The sequence below is a fragment of the Apodemus sylvaticus genome, chromosome 10, assembly GCF_947179515.1.
Source record: "Apodemus sylvaticus chromosome 10, mApoSyl1.1, whole genome shotgun sequence".
NCBI classification, from domain to species: Eukaryota; Metazoa; Chordata; class Mammalia; order Rodentia; family Muridae; genus Apodemus; species Apodemus sylvaticus.
The window spans coordinates 12,565,022-12,586,563 of NC_067481.1; the positions used below are offsets into that span (position 1 = coordinate 12,565,022).

General features: G+C 38.2%; 1 protein-coding gene across 3 annotated transcripts in view; it reads left to right on the forward strand.

Annotated features, from left to right (window-relative positions):
* Positions 1–21,542, forward strand: part of LOC127693648 (ABC-type organic anion transporter ABCA8A) — a 76,200-nt gene that overhangs the window by 23,354 nt on the left and 31,304 nt on the right. For 2 of the 3 annotated variants that reach the window (XM_052194657.1, XM_052194659.1), the window contains exons 11-23: positions 2,308–2,366; positions 2,653–2,763; positions 3,922–4,097; positions 4,505–4,624; positions 4,828–4,966; positions 5,468–5,558; positions 6,196–6,335; positions 7,457–7,576; positions 9,515–9,704; positions 12,255–12,421; positions 13,744–13,877; positions 19,529–19,666; positions 20,414–20,521. In XM_052194657.1, the coding sequence (XP_052050617.1) occupies positions 2,308–2,366; positions 2,653–2,763; positions 3,922–4,097; positions 4,505–4,624; positions 4,828–4,966; positions 5,468–5,558; positions 6,196–6,335; positions 7,457–7,576; positions 9,515–9,704; positions 12,255–12,421; positions 13,744–13,877; positions 19,529–19,666; positions 20,414–20,521 (1,693 nt within the window). The remainder of the gene's footprint in view (positions 1–2,307; positions 2,367–2,652; positions 2,764–3,921; positions 4,098–4,504; positions 4,625–4,827; positions 4,967–5,467; positions 5,559–6,195; positions 6,336–7,456; positions 7,577–9,514; positions 9,705–12,254; positions 12,422–13,743; positions 13,878–19,528; positions 19,667–20,413; positions 20,522–21,542) is intronic. The other variant, XM_052194658.1, reaches the window with a different exon arrangement.

Consider the following 21,542-nt stretch of genomic DNA (forward strand, 5'->3'; position numbering starts at 1 on the left):
AGTGTCTCTCATGAATCCATCCTCCACCCACGGTGTAATTCTTACTTGTTTGATCTTGTGCAGATAGTCACAGCAATGCAGGCTTGTGACAACCATGCCATGAGCAGGAATAGAACTTCCTAGCACCCCTCTCTGTCTTCCATCTTTCACATTCTTTCTGTCTCCTGCTCTTCTTTGTTCGGTGAACCTGGGCAGCCGAAAGTGTTGGGATTTCCAATTTCAAATCATAACTTTCAATTTCTAACATGGAGCCTGCCCCATAGATATCCCACTTGGCCTGCCTTTAGATAATTTTAAACCTCAGGCAGAGAAAATCATATTAAGACACTGGGTTTTTTTTTCTTTTTCTTTTTTTTTGGTTTTGGTTTGGTTTGGGTTTTCCGTCTACTAGTCTCTCTTGTTTCCTCTCTGGTATCTCAATGAACAAAAAGTGAGGAGAAAGAATAGGACATTAGTGTTTAAATGGAAGTGAAAAATCTGTTTTTTACTTTTTTCTATTTAAAGTATTTTTATTTTCGGGATGTGTTTTGTCATTTCCCCCTGTCCCCAGCTCTTCCCAGATCCTGACAACCTCTCTACCTACCTAACTTCAGGCTCCACGTTCTTTCTCTGCATCCACCACCCCATCATAAAATCAAACCAACCAAACAAAAACTAACAAGACAAAAAATGTCAAAAACAAGACAAAATGAAACAATGCCTCCCCCCCCACACAAAGAACCTATCATAGTCATTTTTTTTGGTTGGCCTGCCCTAGAGTGTGGTTGAGATATTCAGGTACTCCATGGGAGAAAACCGATTTTCCCTCTCCAGCACATATCAGTTGCAAATAGCTTCTTGGTTAGAATGGGATCCCATGTCCACTTCTCCATGCTGGGGTTTTGTCATGTTTGAACCTGTGCAGGGCTTGTGCATTCATTCTGTCACATTCTCTGGGTATTCCTGTGTGCATCAGCCCTGTTGTATTAATATAGTTCTTTATGTTGTGGTGACCCCCAACTATAAAATTATTTTGTTGTTACTTTTTAGGTATCATTTTGTTACTGTTATGAATTGTAATGTAAATATCTGATATTCAGGATATCTCATACATGGGATCATGACCACAGGTTGAGAACCACTGGTCTAGAAGATGCTGTTTCTTTGGAATAATTTTAATAATTTTATTTAATAATAATAATGATTTTAATAATTCTTTTCTTTGGACTTATCACCATGCCTGGCTCTTTCAGTCTTGCTGCACCCTCTTCCTCGTAGGTCCCAGATCTTTGCTTGAGAGGAGAAATTTGATAAAAGCATCTCCTTTAGGGTTGATTGATCCAAAATCTCTCACTATGCGCAATGCCTAGTTGTCTATGTGTTGATTACCATCTACTGGGAGAAAAAGCTGCAGAAAATCTATTTTAACAATTGTACATGGACCCTGAGTTGTTTTTAGAAAAGAGAGTCTGGAACAAAACAAACAAATAAACAAACAAACAAAAAACCCAAATGTATATTTACCTGAATATGATATAACCAGAGAGATTGCATGGCTATGTTTCCAGAGATAACACGATTTGAAATTGCAATGTATAGAATTTAGTGTTTAGCATTACTTAAAATTATTAATGTTTATACCCCTCTTATTAGCCATAATCTTCATTGTATAATGACTAGCATCCAATACTTTTCACGGACCACTTCTTCAACATGCAACATGAAACACTTTGTTAGTCTTCAAATTAACTGCAATGTATATACTGTTAGTGTTCCTCTTTTCAGAACCAGAAAGCAGCGTTTTAAGAAATAACTTTATTTGTTGGCTATTTAATGGTTAGAGCCCAGTGATGGCTGGCACCTCTTATATTCTTTATGACATTTCTTCTTCTTGCCCTTCGATACTGCCTGGCTGACCTGAAAAGCTTCTGGACTTCATGCAGATGTTTTTTCTAACATCTGTAAAATGCTATGTTCCTGACTCCGCCTTGCTATGGTAGCTGTCCGGGTTGTATCATTGTCTAGCTTACCGCATCACTACAAATGGTTCAGCTCAGCAAAAATGCTCACAGCGGCTTGAACAGTGTCCAAGCCTAGGCCCACACCAAAGGAAGCAGCCTTTCCTCCAGGTGAGCTCAGGCACTGGCCAGTCTTTAAAAACACTGGCCAAAGTACCATTGCTGTCTACCCATGGCTAAGTGAAGCTCACGTGCTCTCTCGCATATCCTGGCAACCCAAATTCACCTAAAGATTTCAGCCAGACTCAGCATTAGAAAATAAAGAAAACCATTGCTCCGTAAACATTTTATCTCTTGCTCTCTTTCTCAGGATCAGAAATCTTACAAAAGACTACATACAAAAGTCTAAGCGCACAGAAGCTTTGAAAGGTAAGTAACTAAGATAGAAAAATATTGGGTTTTAGTCACTTAGCTTTTCTCTCAGTGAGCAATTCTAGACTGTGAGTGAGGATGTTGAATCTCCTGTCTCCCAACCCCTGACAACTCCACTAAACATTGCCATTCTGTGTAATTTTGAGTATTAATTTTGATTTAATAAGTGAATGAATGTGTACTTTCATACATTTTAGTCACACTATAAATGCATAGGCACTTTATAAGCCCTGAATTAAACATACATTTGTGATTTTATACCTTTATGCTGTTTTCCTTCCAGATCTGACGCTGGATGCATATAAAGGCCAGATTACTGCAATCCTTGGTCACAGTGGAGCTGGGAAATCAACACTGTTAAATGTCCTTAGTGGGTTGTGTGTTCCCACCAAAGGTAAGAGACAGAGACAGAGACTTGCCCTTAAGTTGGCAAATGAATCATCTGTGCTTTCGTTAGATATCTGAGCATTAAGTATTAGACAGAGATAATTAAACTCACAGCCCTTGACATGTAATCTATATTATTCTTTTATAAAATGTATATGACATTAACTGAAATGTACAGAATTTTAGTATTTTAGAGTACTCAAAATTTTATAGAATTAACAGTTTCAATAGATATTGATCACACTTTTCTGTATAGATAAAGTAACCTTGAAAACCAGCAACTTTTAAAATATGACTGGAAATGTCTCTCAATCCCACTGTTTTGACTGTAGCTTATGGTCTAGAATGGCTTTACCTACATGTCTGAGACTTTAGTTGGGCTATTTCTCCTCTCTCTCTCTCTGTCTCTGTCTCTCTGTCTCTGTCTCTGTCTCTGTCTCTGTCTCTGTCTCTCTCTCTCTCTCTCTCTCTCTCCCTCTCTCTTCTCTCTCTTGTCTCCCCCTCTCTCCTCTCTTTCTCTCTCTCTTCTCTCACTCTCCCTTTCCCTCTCCACCTCTACCTTTCCATCTCTCCCTCTCCCTTTCCCTCTCACTTCCTCTCCCTCTCTTCACTCCCTCTTGTGTCCTACTCTCTCCTCTCTCCTCTCTTTTCTCTCTCTCCTTTCTCTTTCTCCCCTTCCCCCTCTCCCTCTCCCCTCCCTCTCTCCTTCTCCCCTTTCCCCTCCCCTCTCCCCTTTCCTCTCTTCCTCTCCTCTCTTTTCTCTCTCTCTTCTCTCTTTCACTCTCACTTTCTCTCATCCCTCTTTCTGGGAAATTTCTAGGGCTAAAGTTCTAAGGACTTTGAGCTGCAAGACAGAAGCAATGTCAATGTAAAACAATGTTTCTGTATACTCCTATGTCATTGGCTCATATTCCATTGTTCAAAGCAAGTTGCATGCATAGCCAAGGGGGCAGAGAGGTTGACATCATTCCTTGATGATAAATGTAGAATGTACCATATTCTCAAATACAGGTGAGATCAAAATACCAAACTGAAATTTGGAAAAGATGATTGCAGAGTAAGATAAAATCACATATCTAATTTCATTTGGTAACAGGTTTTTTTTAAAGTTACATTAAGGATGCCATGTTATCTTGATAATGTCTTTTGAAACCCTTATTTATAGGTTGGGTCACTATCCATAATAACAAACTCTCAGAAATGACTGACTTGGAAAGTATCAGCAAGCTTACTGGAGTTTGTCCACAATGCAATGTACATTTTGACTTCCTCACTGTAAGAGAAAATCTTAGGCTATTTGCTGAAATAAAAGGGATTCAAGCACATGAAGTGGATAACGAGGTACATGATGTGTTAAACTAACATAAAAGTTTAAATCTTTAGTAAAAACACTAAATCCGTTTTACTTGGATTTTGGTTGCATTAAATCACTTGCATATAAATATATTGAGGTTGGCTGCAAAACTATGGGAATAACAAACACATGTAAACTGTAATATTGTCCTAGATCACTAAATATATTCCTTTCCTCTTAACAAATCTTAGATAAGTAATGGAATTTCTTCATGTTCAAATGAGATTGAATTATGAAAAGATAAATGACTTCCCCCAAGTCGTATGTCAAGTAAGCATAAAGTCATATGAAACCCAAACAGATAACTCTGCTGATCACAAGCCAATATGCTTTACTGTGTCATGCATAAGGACGTTTCAGTTATGGCTTGAATGTTCTTTTGGTGTATGGGTAGGTACAAAGAGTTTTGCTGGAATTGGAGATGAAAAATATTCAGGATATTCTCGTTCAAAACCTAAGTGGTGGGCAGAAGAGAAAGCTGACGTTTGGAATCGCCATTTTAGGAGACCCTCAGGTACGCCAGACCAGATTCACTGATAAATTCAATCTAGAATCAAACAACTTCCTCATCCAGAAATGGCACTTTGATGGATATCACACGGTGGTGGTGGTGGTGGGGGATCCATATAGCAGAGCAGTAAACTAAAGATATACCTAGCCTCTGTGTTCTCTGCTCCTGTAGTTTGTGAAAGTTATTTCCTTTGGTTTCTCCTCTAGATTTTCCTACTGGATGAGCCCACCGCTGGGCTGGACCCCTTTTCAAGGCACCGGGTGTGGAATCTCCTGAAGGAGAGAAAAGCCGACCGTGTGGTCCTCTTCAGCACGCAGTTCATGGATGAGGCTGACATCCTGGCTGGTAATGGCTGGCTTCCTTAAGCATCAGGATGAGGACTTAGGTCTGAAAATCTCAAATTATTGCCTTTGCTGCTGCCTTTGTCCCATTAGAGGCTATGATTTAGAACCGCGAGCTCTTTCTGACAATATTTTGAGGTGTCTATATACCTTCATGTTTATAGCATTGTGGTGACACAATGTCCTTCTTAGGAAGCTCACTAACCACAAGGTAAATGTCATTAAGTTGAATTGAATAATTGAATAAATCAACTTGAAAGATCTGTGCACAGCCAACTAGAATACATGTTAATGTTTACCTTCGTCAAAAACGTTCATTCTCTTGAGTTATCTGACACACGAATAATCTATATACTCATCAAAGATGATGTTGGGGGGTTTTTTGAACCATAATCTCATCCTACTTTTAAAGTTGTATAAACTCCTTTGAGGTTCATTATGCCTCATATTTCTCTAAAATAAATGGTATCCTCCATCACTCGTTTTTCCTCTTTCCTATCCTCAGATAGGAAAGTGTTCATCTCCAAGGGGAAGCTGAAGTGTGCTGGCTCTTCCTTGTTTCTGAAGAAGAAATGGGGGATTGGTTATCACTTAAGGTAGGCTTTCTAGCAGAAGGTAGGGGTAGACGAACTGGGCTGGAGAAAAAGGCGGTGCTGGCTGGAATCATTGCAAGAGAGGAGGGAGACACAGGGATAGGGAGGAGTTAGGAGCAATGAGCAGGGTGAATATAATCGGCATTGTATACATGTATGAAAATTTCAAAGATTTCATAAAAATGTATATTCTTATAAAGTTCATATGTGTAAAAGTATGTGTGTGTACATATGCACATGTGTGCATTCCTGTGTGCGTGTATGAAGAGGTAAAGGGTAAAAGGGTGGGGAAGAGTGGAATAGAAGATGTCTGGCATAATATAGAGAAATATGAGAAAACCAAGCATAGATGTAGCTAAATGTCTCCACTATTTCATTATTTTAAGTCCTACAGCTTTCCCAAACCCAAAAGGATTGTATTTAACATCATTACTATCATTAACTTAGAATAGTAATACCATCTCATCTCTTATCTAACGTCCTAGTTTGTAAGTAGCATATTTTCATTGACTGATTTATCTCTTTATTTCAAGTTTGCATGACTTTTTTTTTTACATCAAATTCATAAATGCTTTTTCCTGGTTAGTTTTGGATGTCAGAGACTATTTTCAAATAACCTATTTCAATTTTTGAATATCAGCTTGCAGCTGAGCGAAGCGTGTGTGCATGAAAGAATAACATCACTCGTCAAACAGCACATCCCTGATTCCACGTTGTCGGCAGAAAGCGAAGGGAAACTGAGCTACATATTACCCCTGGAAAGAACAAACAAGTTTCCAGGTACTTCATTAGCCATGACCTATAACATGAAATCCACAATAATAATGAGCAATTATTATAATAATAATTGCTGTGCACGAAGTATAGAACTAAGCATTTGAAATGAAGCATCCTTCAGAATTCTCATAGTAATAATAAAAGCTTGATGCAATGAGTGTCACACCTTAGAGACAGGAAACTTTGGGAGCAGAGGGCAAAGGTAATTCACAAATGTTATGTTGCAGATAGCTCTGGGGCTAGTTGTATTTGATGTGTATTCTCCTGTGAGGGGCTGGGAACAAGGAATGGTCAGCACACAGGTGATTCCCTGTAAACCTTCTTCTCACCCTAATTATAAATAAGGGCAATTGGGCAGAGAAAGAGGGGAAGGTGGAGCTGAATATTTTGGGAGAGAAGAAGAGGAGGAAGAGGAGGAGGAGGAGGAGGAGGAGGAGGAGGAGGAGGAGGAGGAGGAGGAGAGGATATGGGGGAACTTGCACTCCTACACTTGATCTTAGCCAAAAGGCCGAGAAGCAATGGAACTTGCACTCCTATTCACTGCTGATGAGTTGGTTTAGCAACTATGGAAATGCAAAGATTTTTCAAGAAGCTAACAAACAAACAAACAAACCAAACCCAATAGAACTACCAAATGACTGCTCCTAGGTATATACACTCAGAGGCCTCTATCTCCCATTATAGACATATCTATATATTTATGTTCATTGTCTCATGTTCACAATAGATAGCAAAATGGAATAAACCTAGATTTCTATCAACTGATGAATTGATAAAGAAAATGTGGTGCCTGCACACAATAGAATTCTTCTTATTCAGCCACCACAAAAAAAAATATGAAGACTTCAGGAAAATGGACGGAGCTAGGGTCAGAGAGATGACTTAGTAAAGGCACTTGTGACCAAACCAGGGTGACTGTATTTTACTTCCTGAAACCCACAAGGTTGAAGGGAAGAATCTTCCAAAAATTGTCCTCTGACTGCATTCAAATTGTAGTATGCATGCACCCCTCTCTAGCACACTCCCTTTTTTGTGACCTCCTTTCTGACTTGGATGAGGAGGGATGTCACAGTAGTTTTAATTTGAATTTCTCTGATGACCATATTTTAAAAAGTGTTCCTTAGATCTTTATAGGGATCTCGAGAGATGCCCAGACCTGGGAATTGAGAACTATGGTGTTTCTATAACAACACTGACTGAGGTCTTTCTGAAACTGGAAGGAAAATCAGCAATCAACCAGTCAGGTAGGTAAAAGGAACAGAAGTCATCATCCTGTGTGTCCATTTTTCAACAGTCATGACGGTTGTTCTCCTCCTCCTCCTCCTCCTCCTCCTCCTCCTCCTCCTCCTCCTCCTCCTCCTCCTTCTTCTTCAGAAATCTGTACAAATGAGATCTATTGCCGCCAGTTGTCATCTCTGTCATAGATGTGACTCACCTGGGATGTTCTATTAGATCCCATCCAAGAATTGTTCAAGTGTCTATGGGTACTACTTTCTCTACACTGTGTCCCTCAAATACTTTCTATGAAACTTCTATTTTTTAAATGATACATTTAAAATCTAGACATATATTACATGACATGTAGCAATACATTTCTTTTAAAAGTATTTTTTCAATTGTGTGTGTGTGTGTGTGTGTGTGTGTGTGTGTGTGTGTGTGTGTCTATGGAGGCCAGAAGCATTGGATCCCCTAGATCTGGAGTTTTAGACAGTTTTGAGCCATCAACATTGAGTACTAGAAGACAAAATTAGGACCTTTGGAAGAATAGTAACTACATACAACTACTAAGCCATTTCTCCAGCTTCAATACAAATAAATTTCTAATAAAGGACACTGAAGACATTAAAATTAAAGTCACTATAATTATAGTTATAACTATATAGTTATAGGAATATAGTTAAATATATACAGTTATATAAAGAGAATATAGTTGAAGGAAAAGAATTTTTAAGGATAATTATCCTTTGATTTTTCTTAACTAAAATCCACCCTAGGCTTTCTTGAAAACAAGTTGGGAGTCAACACAGCAGAGCAAGGAGAGGCTACTTCTGTTGGAACTCTATGGGCACTCAGGGCCACTCCCTCCTGATCATTTCATATCTATCACATTCAACAATGGTTTTGAGTTCTTCCAGAAATTAAGTACATTCAGTGTTATTTCCCTGATGACTATTTGAGATGATTACTCCAATACTCAATCTCTTTGGCTGCTGAGTTTCTTATGGGCAGAAGCCTGTAGGAAGGATACCATGTGTCTCTCTGTCCGAACCATGGGTGTCACCTGGTGTTAACTGCCATGTAGACAGCCTATTGGCAGTCACTCATCTGCACCTTCCATTCTCTTTTGTGACACACTTTAGCTCCAGCCATTTGTTCAAAGAGTGCTGTGTCTCACTGCAGAGCCGATAAGTTTGTTCACAGAGCAACTTTACCTGGGCGTGGTTGTACACACCTATAACCTTAGCTCTTGGGAGACTGAGTCAGGAGCATCCTGAGCTCAAGGCCAACATGTATTACAATGTAAGGCCCTTCTTCAGAAAGACCTGCAAATTTTAAAGTATATTTCTAATATTTCAGTGCACACAAAATGCATTTAACTCTTGTATGCTTACCTTATAACAACAAAAACAACCTGCCCCCAAAAGACACCTGTGGGTTCTCTTATTATCGTGGTAGTTTGTTAAAGAAACTGTTGAGTTTTGTGGATCAATGTTAGTATCTAGTTATCGAGTCATAATTTATATAACGTGAATAGTTTATCTGCTGCTTTTTGTCTGTTGAGTTCATCATCAGTTGCCTGGAAACAAGTATGTAAAGCACAACTTAGAACATTTTGTTACCCAACAAGCTACTTTGTGCCCTCTGCAATGATTATTCCAAGAGATTCTCCTTAAGCAACTTACACTTTTCTCTGCTCTGTAACTTGATATAAATGGGAAAAGGCTGGTTTAGTTCTTGTAGGTCAGCTCTGCTGTTATTTGATCTGATGATGAACATTCTCTGTGCTGTTCTATTCCACAGTACTCTTTCAGAGAAACATCATTTGAACTAGTGTCAACTGTCAAGGTTGTATTGACCCATTTTTATCTTGTAAGAGAACTTTAAAAAAACTCTGGATCAAAAGAATGCTTTCAGAGAAAAATTTAACCACTCATTAGAGATTTCTTGCTTTTGTTTTGTAGATAATGGTGTGACAGAAGATGGAGGGGCAAGGGCCTCAGGGAGACTTGCTGATGTGGAACAACTTGTCTCTTTACTTAATGAGAAAAGTGAGATAAGAGGGGGCATGGCTCTCTGGTGGCAGCAACTCTGTGCAGTGACCAGGCTTCGCTTCTTGAAGTTAAAGTACGAAAGGAAATCCATCGTTATCCTGTAAGTACTAAATTATCATTGCAGCTTTTGTTGCATTAAATCATACTTAAGTAGAACAACAGAAAAGCAATAAAAATAAATTCCAGCACAGGTCCATACCTGTTATTTCTGTTACCAGTCTTGGTATTCCACACATTATTATATTAATACATTGAATGAAAAAATTTCTCAGAGATAGTATGAGGCACAGTAGAAACAATGGACGCCTTAGAACTTGACCTTGTAGGTGTGTGTGTCTCCTGAATCAGATTTCACAGTTCTCTGAAACTGTAATGTTGTCTGTAAAATTAATACATCTTCAAATTCTCTCTCTTCTCTGTGGTTCTTATGTGCAATTGGCCCCTTCTCAATCCCTTCCAAATGCCAGGAGTTGAACATAAAAGATACCAGTTGACTGCCAAGGAATTTAATCTCTTGACATTAGCACCTCATGCCCATCTCATGGTCAATCAATAAGTTGTAAATCAGTTCACACATGTGAGCCAGGACTTATACTAGAACTCCAGTCAATACTTGCTGAATACATGCTTCAAATGGAGGACGGTACCAAGATTAAGACTAAAAGAAAAATATTTGTAGTTAATTCAGATATGCTTTGTAAAACATACTGGGAGAGGCAAGAACAGAGGGTGCCAGCCACAGAGCCCAGTAGGAAAGAAGTCTTGGAGTTCCTCATGTGCTGGGTCCCTTCCCCAGCCTGTTGATGGGATGGTCCACAAGAGGAGAAAAGGAGTCAGTAAGGGAGGAGTGAGTCAGGCGTGGTGGTCATAGGAATCTTGCAACTCTGACTAGCAGTCAGTTCACCTCTTATACAGGTTTCACAAAACAAAGACAGACTAATGATTATCCAAGAGGTACAGATTATATCCTTTTTGTCTATGGATATGTGTTTGATTTTTTTCATTTACATATCTGGGGTTACAAGTTCAGTCACAATTAGAAAGCACAAATGGAACAGATTTTATTTTTATTATTTATTTATTTTATTTATAAATATATTTATATTTATTATTTTTATTTTATTATTGACTCCAATTCAAAGACTCTAAAGAAGGTCTCTGTCAAAGCAAATACATTTATTGTGTGACATCCCACCTTTAGGCTGGCAGCATTTGCAGTTTTAAAGCACCCCAGACAAACAGAAAATATTATTTTTATGAACAACAAATACTGAAACCTAACTTCTTTTATCTTACCTCATCATCTATGCTATAAAGCACAAAAAGTTTATTTTAGTAAGTCTTTCAATTTAGTGAGGTCTATTCCTCCAGGGGTATGCCTTTTATGACCCCTTATCTTTAAACTGCATTTTCAGTGAGCTCTAAGCATATTATAAAAGGAGACCTAGAATCTGTTACTAATTCTTCTAGCCAGTAAGATTTTCAATTATTTCTATTTACCCTTTACCAGTTATACTGTGTGAGTTTGCTTGGAGCAGATACCCAAAGAAGATTCCTGGAGTCATGGTCTCATTTACAATTTCCTAGCTTTTGCTTATCTGAGCTTATCACAATCTCTAGGGCACAAGGAGTCTTCCAAATAGTGGCCAGATATAGCAGAAGTGAGTTTAGGGCTTTTCCTAGAAGCAAAAGTAAGTTTAGGACTCTCCCTAAAAAGACTCAGAAATAATTTTCTCAGGAACAGACATAAAGTGGGTCATAATCTAGAAAGTCTCCAAGAGTGCAACACACAGAGACCGAAACCCCAAAGTGAGAGACAGAAGGACACTGATTGCAGGCTTCAGTTCAGCTTTGATGGACCTGTGTCAAACAGTTGTGCTAACTTCACAACTTTTGCAGTTCCCAGTGGACGTGGCTGTGCCACCCATGCTTGGAAGGAGATAAGGATGAGGATTCATTCGGCATCCATGCTGAAGTGCTGGGATCCAATTTTTAAACTCTTCAAATGAAAATCAAAAGAAAGGAAAACACAGAAATGAGTAAAGTCTTGAGTTGGTGAGGCTTAGGAAAGTATTGCCATGAACAAGACTAGAGACAATGGCTGGGGAAGCAAAGAGAAACTTGTGAGTCTGGGGAGTCGTGTACTGTGCAGCAAAGAGGGGGCAGTAGGATAAACACAGAGGAAACGAGGCTAGATCTCAAATTGCCATGTAAGGAGCCACTTTCTAGAATTGTGCAAGCTGTCCCATGGCCAGAGGGCAGCAAGGGAGGTATACCTATGATAAATTCTTAGTTATTGCTCCCACTTTAAAGACAAGGAATAATTTAAGAACCAAGACACAGGGCTGGAGAGATGACTCAGTGGTTAAGAGCACTGACTGTCCTGAGTTCAGTTCCCAGCAACCACATGGTGGCTCACAACCATCTCCAATGGGATCTGATGACCTCTTCTGGAGTGTCTGAAGACCAGTTATAGTGTACTCATATACACAAAATAAATAATTAAAAGAAAGAACCAAGACACAGAACCATACATATGAATGTCTGTCTTTAATCATATCTTGCTTGTACTACGTCCATGTCTTTGAAAGAATGTTTTGAAGACTGGACAATGGCTATAGGTCTATGCTGTCAAGTTTTCTCTGTGTAGGATTCTGATTTGGGGGATTGGACTTCTGCATATCCTGTCAGCAAATGTTCACAGGATAGTCAATCAAAGTGACTACTGCTGGGAGATCTCTCCTCATATGTACTTCCTCACACCTGGCCAACAACCACAGGTGCCCCTCACCAACTTATTGATCGTCAACAAAACAGGTAAGAATGATGCTAAATATGTAGCTTATGAATATTGTCACAGATGAGAACATTGCTTAGGACAGACACACATGACAAAAAGATGAATGTTTCTTACATCCAGTTTAGGAAACTCAATCATAATGTGGAAAAATGAAACCAAAAATATATATGAAAAAGGAGATATATATCATGTCAGCACACATTAAAAATCAAGGTTTATATTTAAAACATTGTGAAAGGATTATAAAGAGAGACTTGATAGTTGGAAAGAGGAGCATATTGGTAGGCGTACCTTTTAAATTTAAAAACATTTAAATTACATGGTCACTGTTGCTGCCAGTAGTCAACGGAATATGTTGTTAGATTCTGGAAAGCTTTATTATAAAAGTCACTAGGAGTTAACAAAAATATTTTTTTATTATCAGAGTTATTTTTAACTAGAAGAAATCATAAGTACATGAGAATTATTATCATAATCGAACCATATGTAGATAGTTTATAAAAGAACAATAGAAGACTCGACGAGAATTTCAGTGGGTCAGTCACTTACTGTGGAAGCATAAGGACAGAGTTCAGACCCCCAAAGCACACATGAAGGTGTGTTGGTATGACCAACTTCATGACACATCACTACTGTAAGCTGAAGTAAACACACACATCCCACCCAGACATGTACAAGTTGGTTTTGGTCATGGTGTTTTATCATAGCAGTAGAAAAGTAGCTAAGACACCACGATTCATTGGATGCTCATACCAGTGCTCATATGGCAATACTAACTGTATTCAATGGATTATAAAGAAACAAAGTCCAGAACTGGGGAAGGTGTCCAGGTAGGAGGCATAGCTGATAGGATTTAGGAGAAGTAGTGATGAGTGGAAATATGACCAAGATAGATTCTATGCATATTTGAAATTCTCAAATAACTAATAAAAATATGGGCTTAAGAAGCTTGTTGGATATGGATACCTATGTGCAATCCCAGAGACAGTCTCTGCCCAGAGCAGCTGGCCAGATACATTGAGTAGGTGAGCTCTGGCCCAAGGAAGAGACCCTGGTTCAATACATACAGTGAAGATTGATCAAAGAAAATACCTGACATAGACCTTTGGCCTCCACATACATGTGCATGCATGTGCTCTTACACAAATAATAGCATGCACACATGCACATAAATCAAAAATGGAACAAAATTTATTCATTCAGAAAAGAAATATATGGAGAATTACAATCCATGCTCTTGCATGCTGTAACAATCAAATGGCTGTGAAGCCATTTTGACATATAACTTTGTGCTGTTCCTTTGGATTTATAGTGCCTTTTACATTTTACTGTCTATTAGGAGCAAAGATTGATGACTTCATACATTCACTGGAGCAACAGAACATAGCTTTGGAAGTTGATGCCTTTGGGACTAGAAATGGCACAGAGGATAGTCAGTATAATGGAGCTATCATCCTATCAGGGGATGAGAAGGTACGTGCATCTCCAGAGCACAGAGCTATGACTATTATAGAGCAATTTAATGAAAAAACAGCATTGTAGGGTTCTATAGCTGCCTGCAGCTATTACGAAGTGGGTTTCTGGAACAGAAGCTGAGGAATAAATAGGGAAGAGGGGTGAAAAGAAGTACGGCTAAGACAATATTCACTGATCAAAGCCAGAAACTTTAATGGCGCCAGACCTTTTAACAGTTTGGGCAAACCCTTCCCCCCAGACTCCAGGCTGAGTTCTGGTGGAAGTTGTCTAGCTTCTCTTGGAGGTCCTCGTCTTGACTGCTCCGGCAGCTGGGTGGGTCACCTGTTTAATTCAGGAATTCCTAGACCTAGAGGAACAATGAACTTAACCTTTACTTCGAGCACTCCACCCTAGGTGGAGCAGGATCCTGGCTATCTGGGAGAAGTTAACCTTGACCAAAGTCAAACTCTGACCAAGTGCAAGACTGCCCCAATATGGCTCTGTACATGTCCTCCCTTTTTTTATTAATTAGAACACGAGGAGGTAGAAAACAAGTGGATAAATATCCTTCATAAGAAGGCAGGCCTTAACCAGGAGGGGAAGCATTGACCGTAATTCCTCTTTAATATTGTATAACGTCTTTTTCAGAGGAGGGGTAATAGGCTCCCTTATTATTTTAAGGACATCCTCTCGATGTTAACCCCTATGCAATTAGGTGTACTTCCTGGGGACTCAGAAGCAGAAATTCACTTCCCCATGTAGTGCTTTGTCTCGCACGTCTCACTGGTACCCATGTTTGTTCATAAACAAACACACATAGATCTGAGTTCTATGTGGCTCCCTCTTTGGAGATCCACTTGTGTAAGTTTTGAAGCCAGGGGGGTCTGCAAGTGTCTTTAACAGACTTGCAATCTCTCCATCCAGGTGAGCCTGGGTGTAGACAGCCAGTCTGCTTAACAAACAAGGTCAAGAGTTAAAGGTGGAATAGGATTAACTTCTCCCTGAAGTATCCAATTCAGTTGCAAATTAACACCTTTAAGGACCCAAGGCTTGGCCTCTGAGGTGGGAGAGGTAGCCTTGTGTATCAAGAAATAAGCTGTTACTTCTCAGGAAAAGTGGAGACTATATGTTAAATTAACACAGCTGGCTGAAGATTGTTAGCCATCTTCAAAATTGGAATCTTCAATATTGGAATTATTTCTAGATCAGACTATGGTTGAGTCAGCTGAGCACAATAAGGAGAAGAGTCATTTTAACTCTTCTTTAGATTAATTTTTCCTAAGCTAGCTTAACCGTCTCCATGTTCTGTCCCACAAAGTCTAAAAGCTTGAAGCTAGGCAATTTATCTAACCTGGGACATTTGACAATTAAGGTAAGTCAAGAACATATACCCAATATAGCTCTTATATTACCATGGTCTGGGTATTCAGCAAGCAGTCAGCATATCTTTTGTAGCATTCTGTGGAAAAAACAGAGGACATGCCTTCTCCCCCAATATTAAATCAGGATCATGGCATATGTCAATAAGTGAATTCCTTCATTTCACCTAGACATCAATATGCCTAATTACAAGATGTCATATACATTTAGCAAGGAGTTTCTTGGCATCTAAATTTTAAAATTTTCTTAAAAACATGCAAGCATAATATAAATGATATGCACAGGGACACGATTTCCCCTCTCTTCTCTCTACCAAGAAGATATTGTTTTATTAATTTAAGTTGGAACACAAAGTATAACCCATAACATAAGACAATAACTATGTAATTATATAAAATAAACATAGCATTTTTAGTTGCTTTTTCTGTTAGAGCAGTTGTAACTAGACAGCCTAAAAATGAATCATTAGTCACATGCACATATTTTTTAATCTTCTAAATTAGAAATATGAGTATCATTTATCTGTAATAACTAAGTCCTCTAGGATTAACACCATTACGTGGTAGAGGTAGAAATTGAGGACATCAAGAACAAATCTTTATAATTTGATGTGCACAAAATATAAAATTATTTCAAATACCTAAAGGACAGTCATTTAGAGAACATATCTTTTGTTCTTAGAATTTTGAATCACATTTGTATAAACTGTAGAAATTAAGAATTAGCAGTATTAAAAATGGACCAATTTTAAGCAATTATAAACCATGAGCTATATATATATATCTACTATTATTAAAAGCTTGACTTTTAACATCTTAAAAATAGCTGTTATAGCACCCAATTCAGGTATCTGTGTTGAAGCAGGGAGAAACTTAAAGGAATAAACATGTGATCTGATAGTACAAATTATCTTTTGGATAGCAATTATTAATTTTGTCTAAAAATGCTTGTCATGTAATAGACCAACCATTAATAATAAATTTGATTGCTGCTTGAAGTAAGGAACAAACGTTTCCTACCTTGAAAACAGAGGTTTAAGACCTTCTGTGGCAAGCTTAAAATGAGGTAAATATAAGATAAAGCCAATTAATATATCCTAACAACCTTTGAAAGCCATTTACCTAAAAATTCTAAAAGTCCATAGGAGCAAGGGCCTGTAACAAACATTCTATGAACATTATACACTGAAAATTTTAAGATCTTAACTTCTAGTATTGAAACAGAGACAAAACACTTTTTTTTTATTTATCTGCCCTAGGATCTACCTTTAGTCCTTGGCAAGGACTAGATCTGAGCCTTTTATCTAAGACCAGGCCCAAACCTGTGTTGTGAGGATTAAACAAAAGAAACCTGTAATTCCATGGTCAAAGGAACCTACTTGATATCAAATACATTTCCACAGAGATCTCCTTTTTAATCTTGGAGGGTTAAATTTTGCTCCTACCATTGTAGCCTATAAACTTGTGGAAAAGTGGCAACGGGCCTCTAAAACTCATAGCTGTATCACTCTCAACATTATCTTAATTACAAAATGTTAAGAATTATGAGCCTGTAAACTGAAAACTGTAGCCAATGACACACTGATTTTTATTGTAACTCAATGTTTTCTTGTAATATTAGAGCACAATTGTAATTTTGGAAGCAAATCCCAATTTTAAACAATCTATTTTCTTTAAAATCAATGGCAAACACATATTTACAGCACAAGGTTTGTCTGTCAGTTCTTATGTTCAAGTGTATGACAGTGTAACTTATTAAAGAGACAATATTTTAAATCTTAATCTTCATTAAGTCCAATCTCCAGGCCAAGATTCACATGAAACACCATGCCAATTTAGGAGCATCTTAAAGGCCTGTATTTCTTGGATTGCGTCATGCCACGTGTTGTTTAAAAATGGCGACTACCCTAAACTACCAGCTTTAACCGTCATGTCACGTGTTGTTAGTTAAGATGGCTCCAACACCGAATCACCAGTTTTAAACTAACCTTTTCTTACGAACACTGTATCTTTTACATAATAACCAATTAATTTATAACTCTTTAGTCAAGAAATGTAAAGCCTTATACCATTAAAACCAATTAGAAACAAGTATAAAGCGACTACATGAATTTCACAAGCCAAACCAAAGTCTTCCCAAATCTTGAGGCTTCTGGGCTTTTAAGAGCGGCTTTTTCCCCAGCCATGTTTGTCTCTTGGGTGAGTGAGCTGCGCTGCTGCGGCGCGGCCTTAAAATCAATCTCCACACAAACTGTGGCTGGCTCAAGAGGTTACCAGCAGATGAAATCTTTACCAATTTTTCTTTTTAACATGAAACAGTCATTCACACAAAAACACAGAGAGGACATAAACATACACATAGACAAACAGTCGGTGCACCGGGACAAACACGGAAAGATACACAGAAAGTTAAGTGCGCTTGTTAAGCAATTGTATCTATTTTCTTCTTTAAACAGCTCTTAGAGGCTGTGGACATATGCCTATTTTTAAAACCCCCTTCTTCTTCGCCGAAATCAGCTCTTACGAGCTTTGGGCAAATGCCTACCAAATTCCTTCCCCATATTTCTCTATCTTTTCAACCCAAGCGGCCACTGTGCCGGGCCTACACAGTTTGCTTGAAAAACCGTATCCCTCTGCACTCACAACGATAGACACAATTTTCACTAGCGCTAGTTTTGACCTCTATGTTGTTTACCGTGCGGATACCATTCGTTTTCACCTTTTCTGCGAAGCTTCGCTTGATAGGGTTACCTCAGGAAATTCTCCCGTACCCGGTTGCCCCACGTTCTGGCGCCAATATGTAGGGTTCTATAGCTGCCTGCAGCTATTACGAAGTGGGTTTCTGGAACAGAAGCTGAGGAATAAATAGGGAAGAGGGGTGAAAAGAAGTACGGCTAAGACAATATTCACTGATCAAAGCCAGAAACTTTAATGGCGCCAGACCTTTTAACAGTTTGGGCAAATCCTTCCCCCCAGACTCCAGGCTGAGTTCTGGTGGAAGTTGTCTAGCTTCTCTTGGAGGTCCTCGTCTTGACTGCTCCGGCAGCTGGGTGGGTCACCTGTTTAATTCAGGAATTCCTAGACCTGGAGGAACAATGAACTTAACCTTTACTTCGAGCACTCCACCCTAGGTGGAGCAGGATCCTGGCTATCTGGGAGAAGTTAACCTTGACCAAAGTCAAACTCTGACCAAGTACAAGACTGCCCCAATATGGCTCTGTACACAGCATCTGAGACATTGCATACAAATAACATATCTGTGCTATATTTTGTATTTGAGGAGTCTGTGATTATGCTATTTAAACATTAAATTTACCGAAGAGAATGTGTTAAGATTCCTACTTTTGTTCAGTACTCAGAGAATTGTATTTATGAGTTTAATATAATAAATTTACATTCACTATTAGCTCATTATATAATTGTTACTTGAGTTTGGTTCCTAGAACCCATGTGGTGAAAAGAGAGAATTAATTCCTACAACTTGTCCTCTGATGTTCACACATGCACAATGAACATATATGTATATGCACAGATGTACACACAAACACACACACACACACACACACACACACACACACACAGAAATACCCACTAATGAGAAAATGTAAAAAAAAATTTAAAAAATACAATTTCTACTTGTTATCTTGAGCTTTATGTCAGAGATCCCAAATATAACCCCTAAATCAGATACAGTCTGTAAATGTTACATGGATTTTCTTGAGATGTAAATAAAGCCAAAGTTATTATTCTACACAAGTTTATTGAACCAATGAGTTTATAAGGTTTCTTACAGGAGTTATGGGTGAATCAGGTGTCTGTCTCATCACAGAGTTTACCCCAGCATGCGTGGCAGTTCCCAAAAGATGCATCCCCACAGTTCAATGTGCAGCTTATAGACATCTCCACAGAAGAGTCCCCTCTTCCTTCCTAGTTAAGTTACTCATAGTCACTGTAACTTCATGAACTTCTTGATTCTTACCCAACTCACTTCTCTATCCAGGAGGGAAAGTTGGGATTCCAAGCTAATGGCTATACGACAGCAGTCATAATTAGTTTGTCCTATTAGAGGTTTGCTTGAAATTTTAATTATATCCCATTGAGGCTTAATTAAGTCATTTAAAAATTGACAGCATTGACTTGTGCATCTCAAAGAAACTGAAGAACCTCCAGTCAATCAGCCATCAAAAAAAATATGCCATCCTTTCAGTATTTGAAGAGTTTTGCATATTGTGCATGTGAGTTTTATGTTTCCTCCTTCCAGACTGATAAATCTTTTTTGTTACATTTTAGAATTACAACTTTACATTGGCATGCAATACCAAGAGACTGAATTGTTTTCCCGTTCTGGTGGATATTGTGAGTAATGGGCTACTTGGACTGTTTGCACCATCAGCACACATTCAAACCGACCGCAGCACATTTCTTGAGGTTGGTATGTTCTTGTAGGTTCTGGTATATCTGGAGTCTTTCAGATTGTTACATTCATAATAATCTCAGTGGTCTTGATAGAGTTTCTGTGATACATTAGATTAGCATTTGTATCCAACTTAGTATATATCTCTTTGCTATATAGTGTATTACAGTCTATCATATATGACTATGCATATATGCATATATAATGTTCTATTAGGAGAGATAAAGCTAAGCATGCTGGCTTACACCTATAACGATGGCCCTTGTGAGGTTTTGGCAGGATTACTATGAGTTCAAGTTCAATCTGGATTGCAAAATAAGATTACATTAAAGAAATCAAAAGAAGAAGGAGGAAGGGAAGAAAGAGATGGAAAAAAACCCTAAGATGTGAAATTTATGAGTTGGAATTCCTGACTATTAAATTGGTTGCACTGGTTTAAAGTGACAAAATATCACAATAATTATCTAAATCCTAAAAATATTGATCATCTTTAAGTGTCAGCCTAAACTTTAGAATTCTACCATTATAAGCACCCCTTGTTCTTGTTATTACTTTCCATTTTCAAAATCATATTGTGTAGCTTTCAATTGTTTGCTTATAAAATTAGATATATAAGCAAAGTCTATGTTGAAAATTGGATAAGAATGTAAGGAGGCAGAGATCTCAAAACAGACCCAAGGCATTATCTTAGGTAATAGATTGTGTGTTGAGCAATGTAATCCAGACAACAATTTTCAGCTGTTCACTACTTCCATTTCTAGGAAAATGGCCACTTAGGATTTAATTATATGGCTTATTTCTTCTCGTGGATCCTTCTGATGGCCTGTGTTCCTCCGTATATTTCCATGACCAGCATTGATGACTATAAGGTAGTAAAAATGGTGGAAACTTTAGTTGATTTAAACAATCATAAGTTGTTTATAATGTGATTGTAGGGCTTTTCTTGAGTATGGCCTGCAGGCTTATGCACTGAGCAGTTGGTTAATATATACTTGCACCGATATAGAAGTAAAAAGTAAGAATGAACTAAAGGAAAGAGACGGGGAGGAGAAGTGGAAAGACCATGAGAAAGGAAAACTACAGATAGATAAAAGCTTTGTTTCCTTTTGAAGAATGGAAGCATTGTGATGATAATTGTCCCCCTCCCAAAGCATAATCTTTTCAGTGGAAGACTGGGTGAGATTCCGTATAAAAATCTGAGTTGTACATCATACATATCTTCTTGGAACTAACTCAAGGAACACAGAGAGGTCTTGAGCAGCACCCCAAAGTCTTATTAAACTAAAAGAAGAACTTGGAATCCTAAAAGGTTAGAGTGAGTGGAATTTGCTTCTGAGCATTCCATCAATACAGGAATTACATAGAGTGAGGCAGTAGAACTCTACGCAAGGGTTGCTTAGACTTTGTTACCAAGACAAGAGCTATATATGCATGGTGTAGAACTTCATGATGTAAAGAATGTACAGATCCCTATAAGATGAGCACATTCAGAAGTTATATAGTGCTGGAAATACCTATTTCCAATCATCAGTTGTAGGAGTTCCCCCAAGGATCCAACTTTGGGGCAAGACTTGATCAATTAAGAACAGACCCAGAAATGACAAAGAAAATGAAAGAAGTAACAAATAGGAAAAGTTAACGCACTCAAGGATTTAACTAAAAGAATGAACACAATGAAGAAAGAAATAGAGGAAAGTTGTGTGTGTGTGTGTGTGTGTGTGTATGTGTGTGTGTGTATGAAAGTCAGGTGGAACGCCTATAAGTACCTAATGTAGCTGTATAAAAAAAATAATGAACATGGCATTTAGAACAAACACATGGGTTAAAAAAAAAAGAATAAACTGGAACAATAGTAAAACTGAAGCACAGAAAGGGAAAAAATATCTCTGA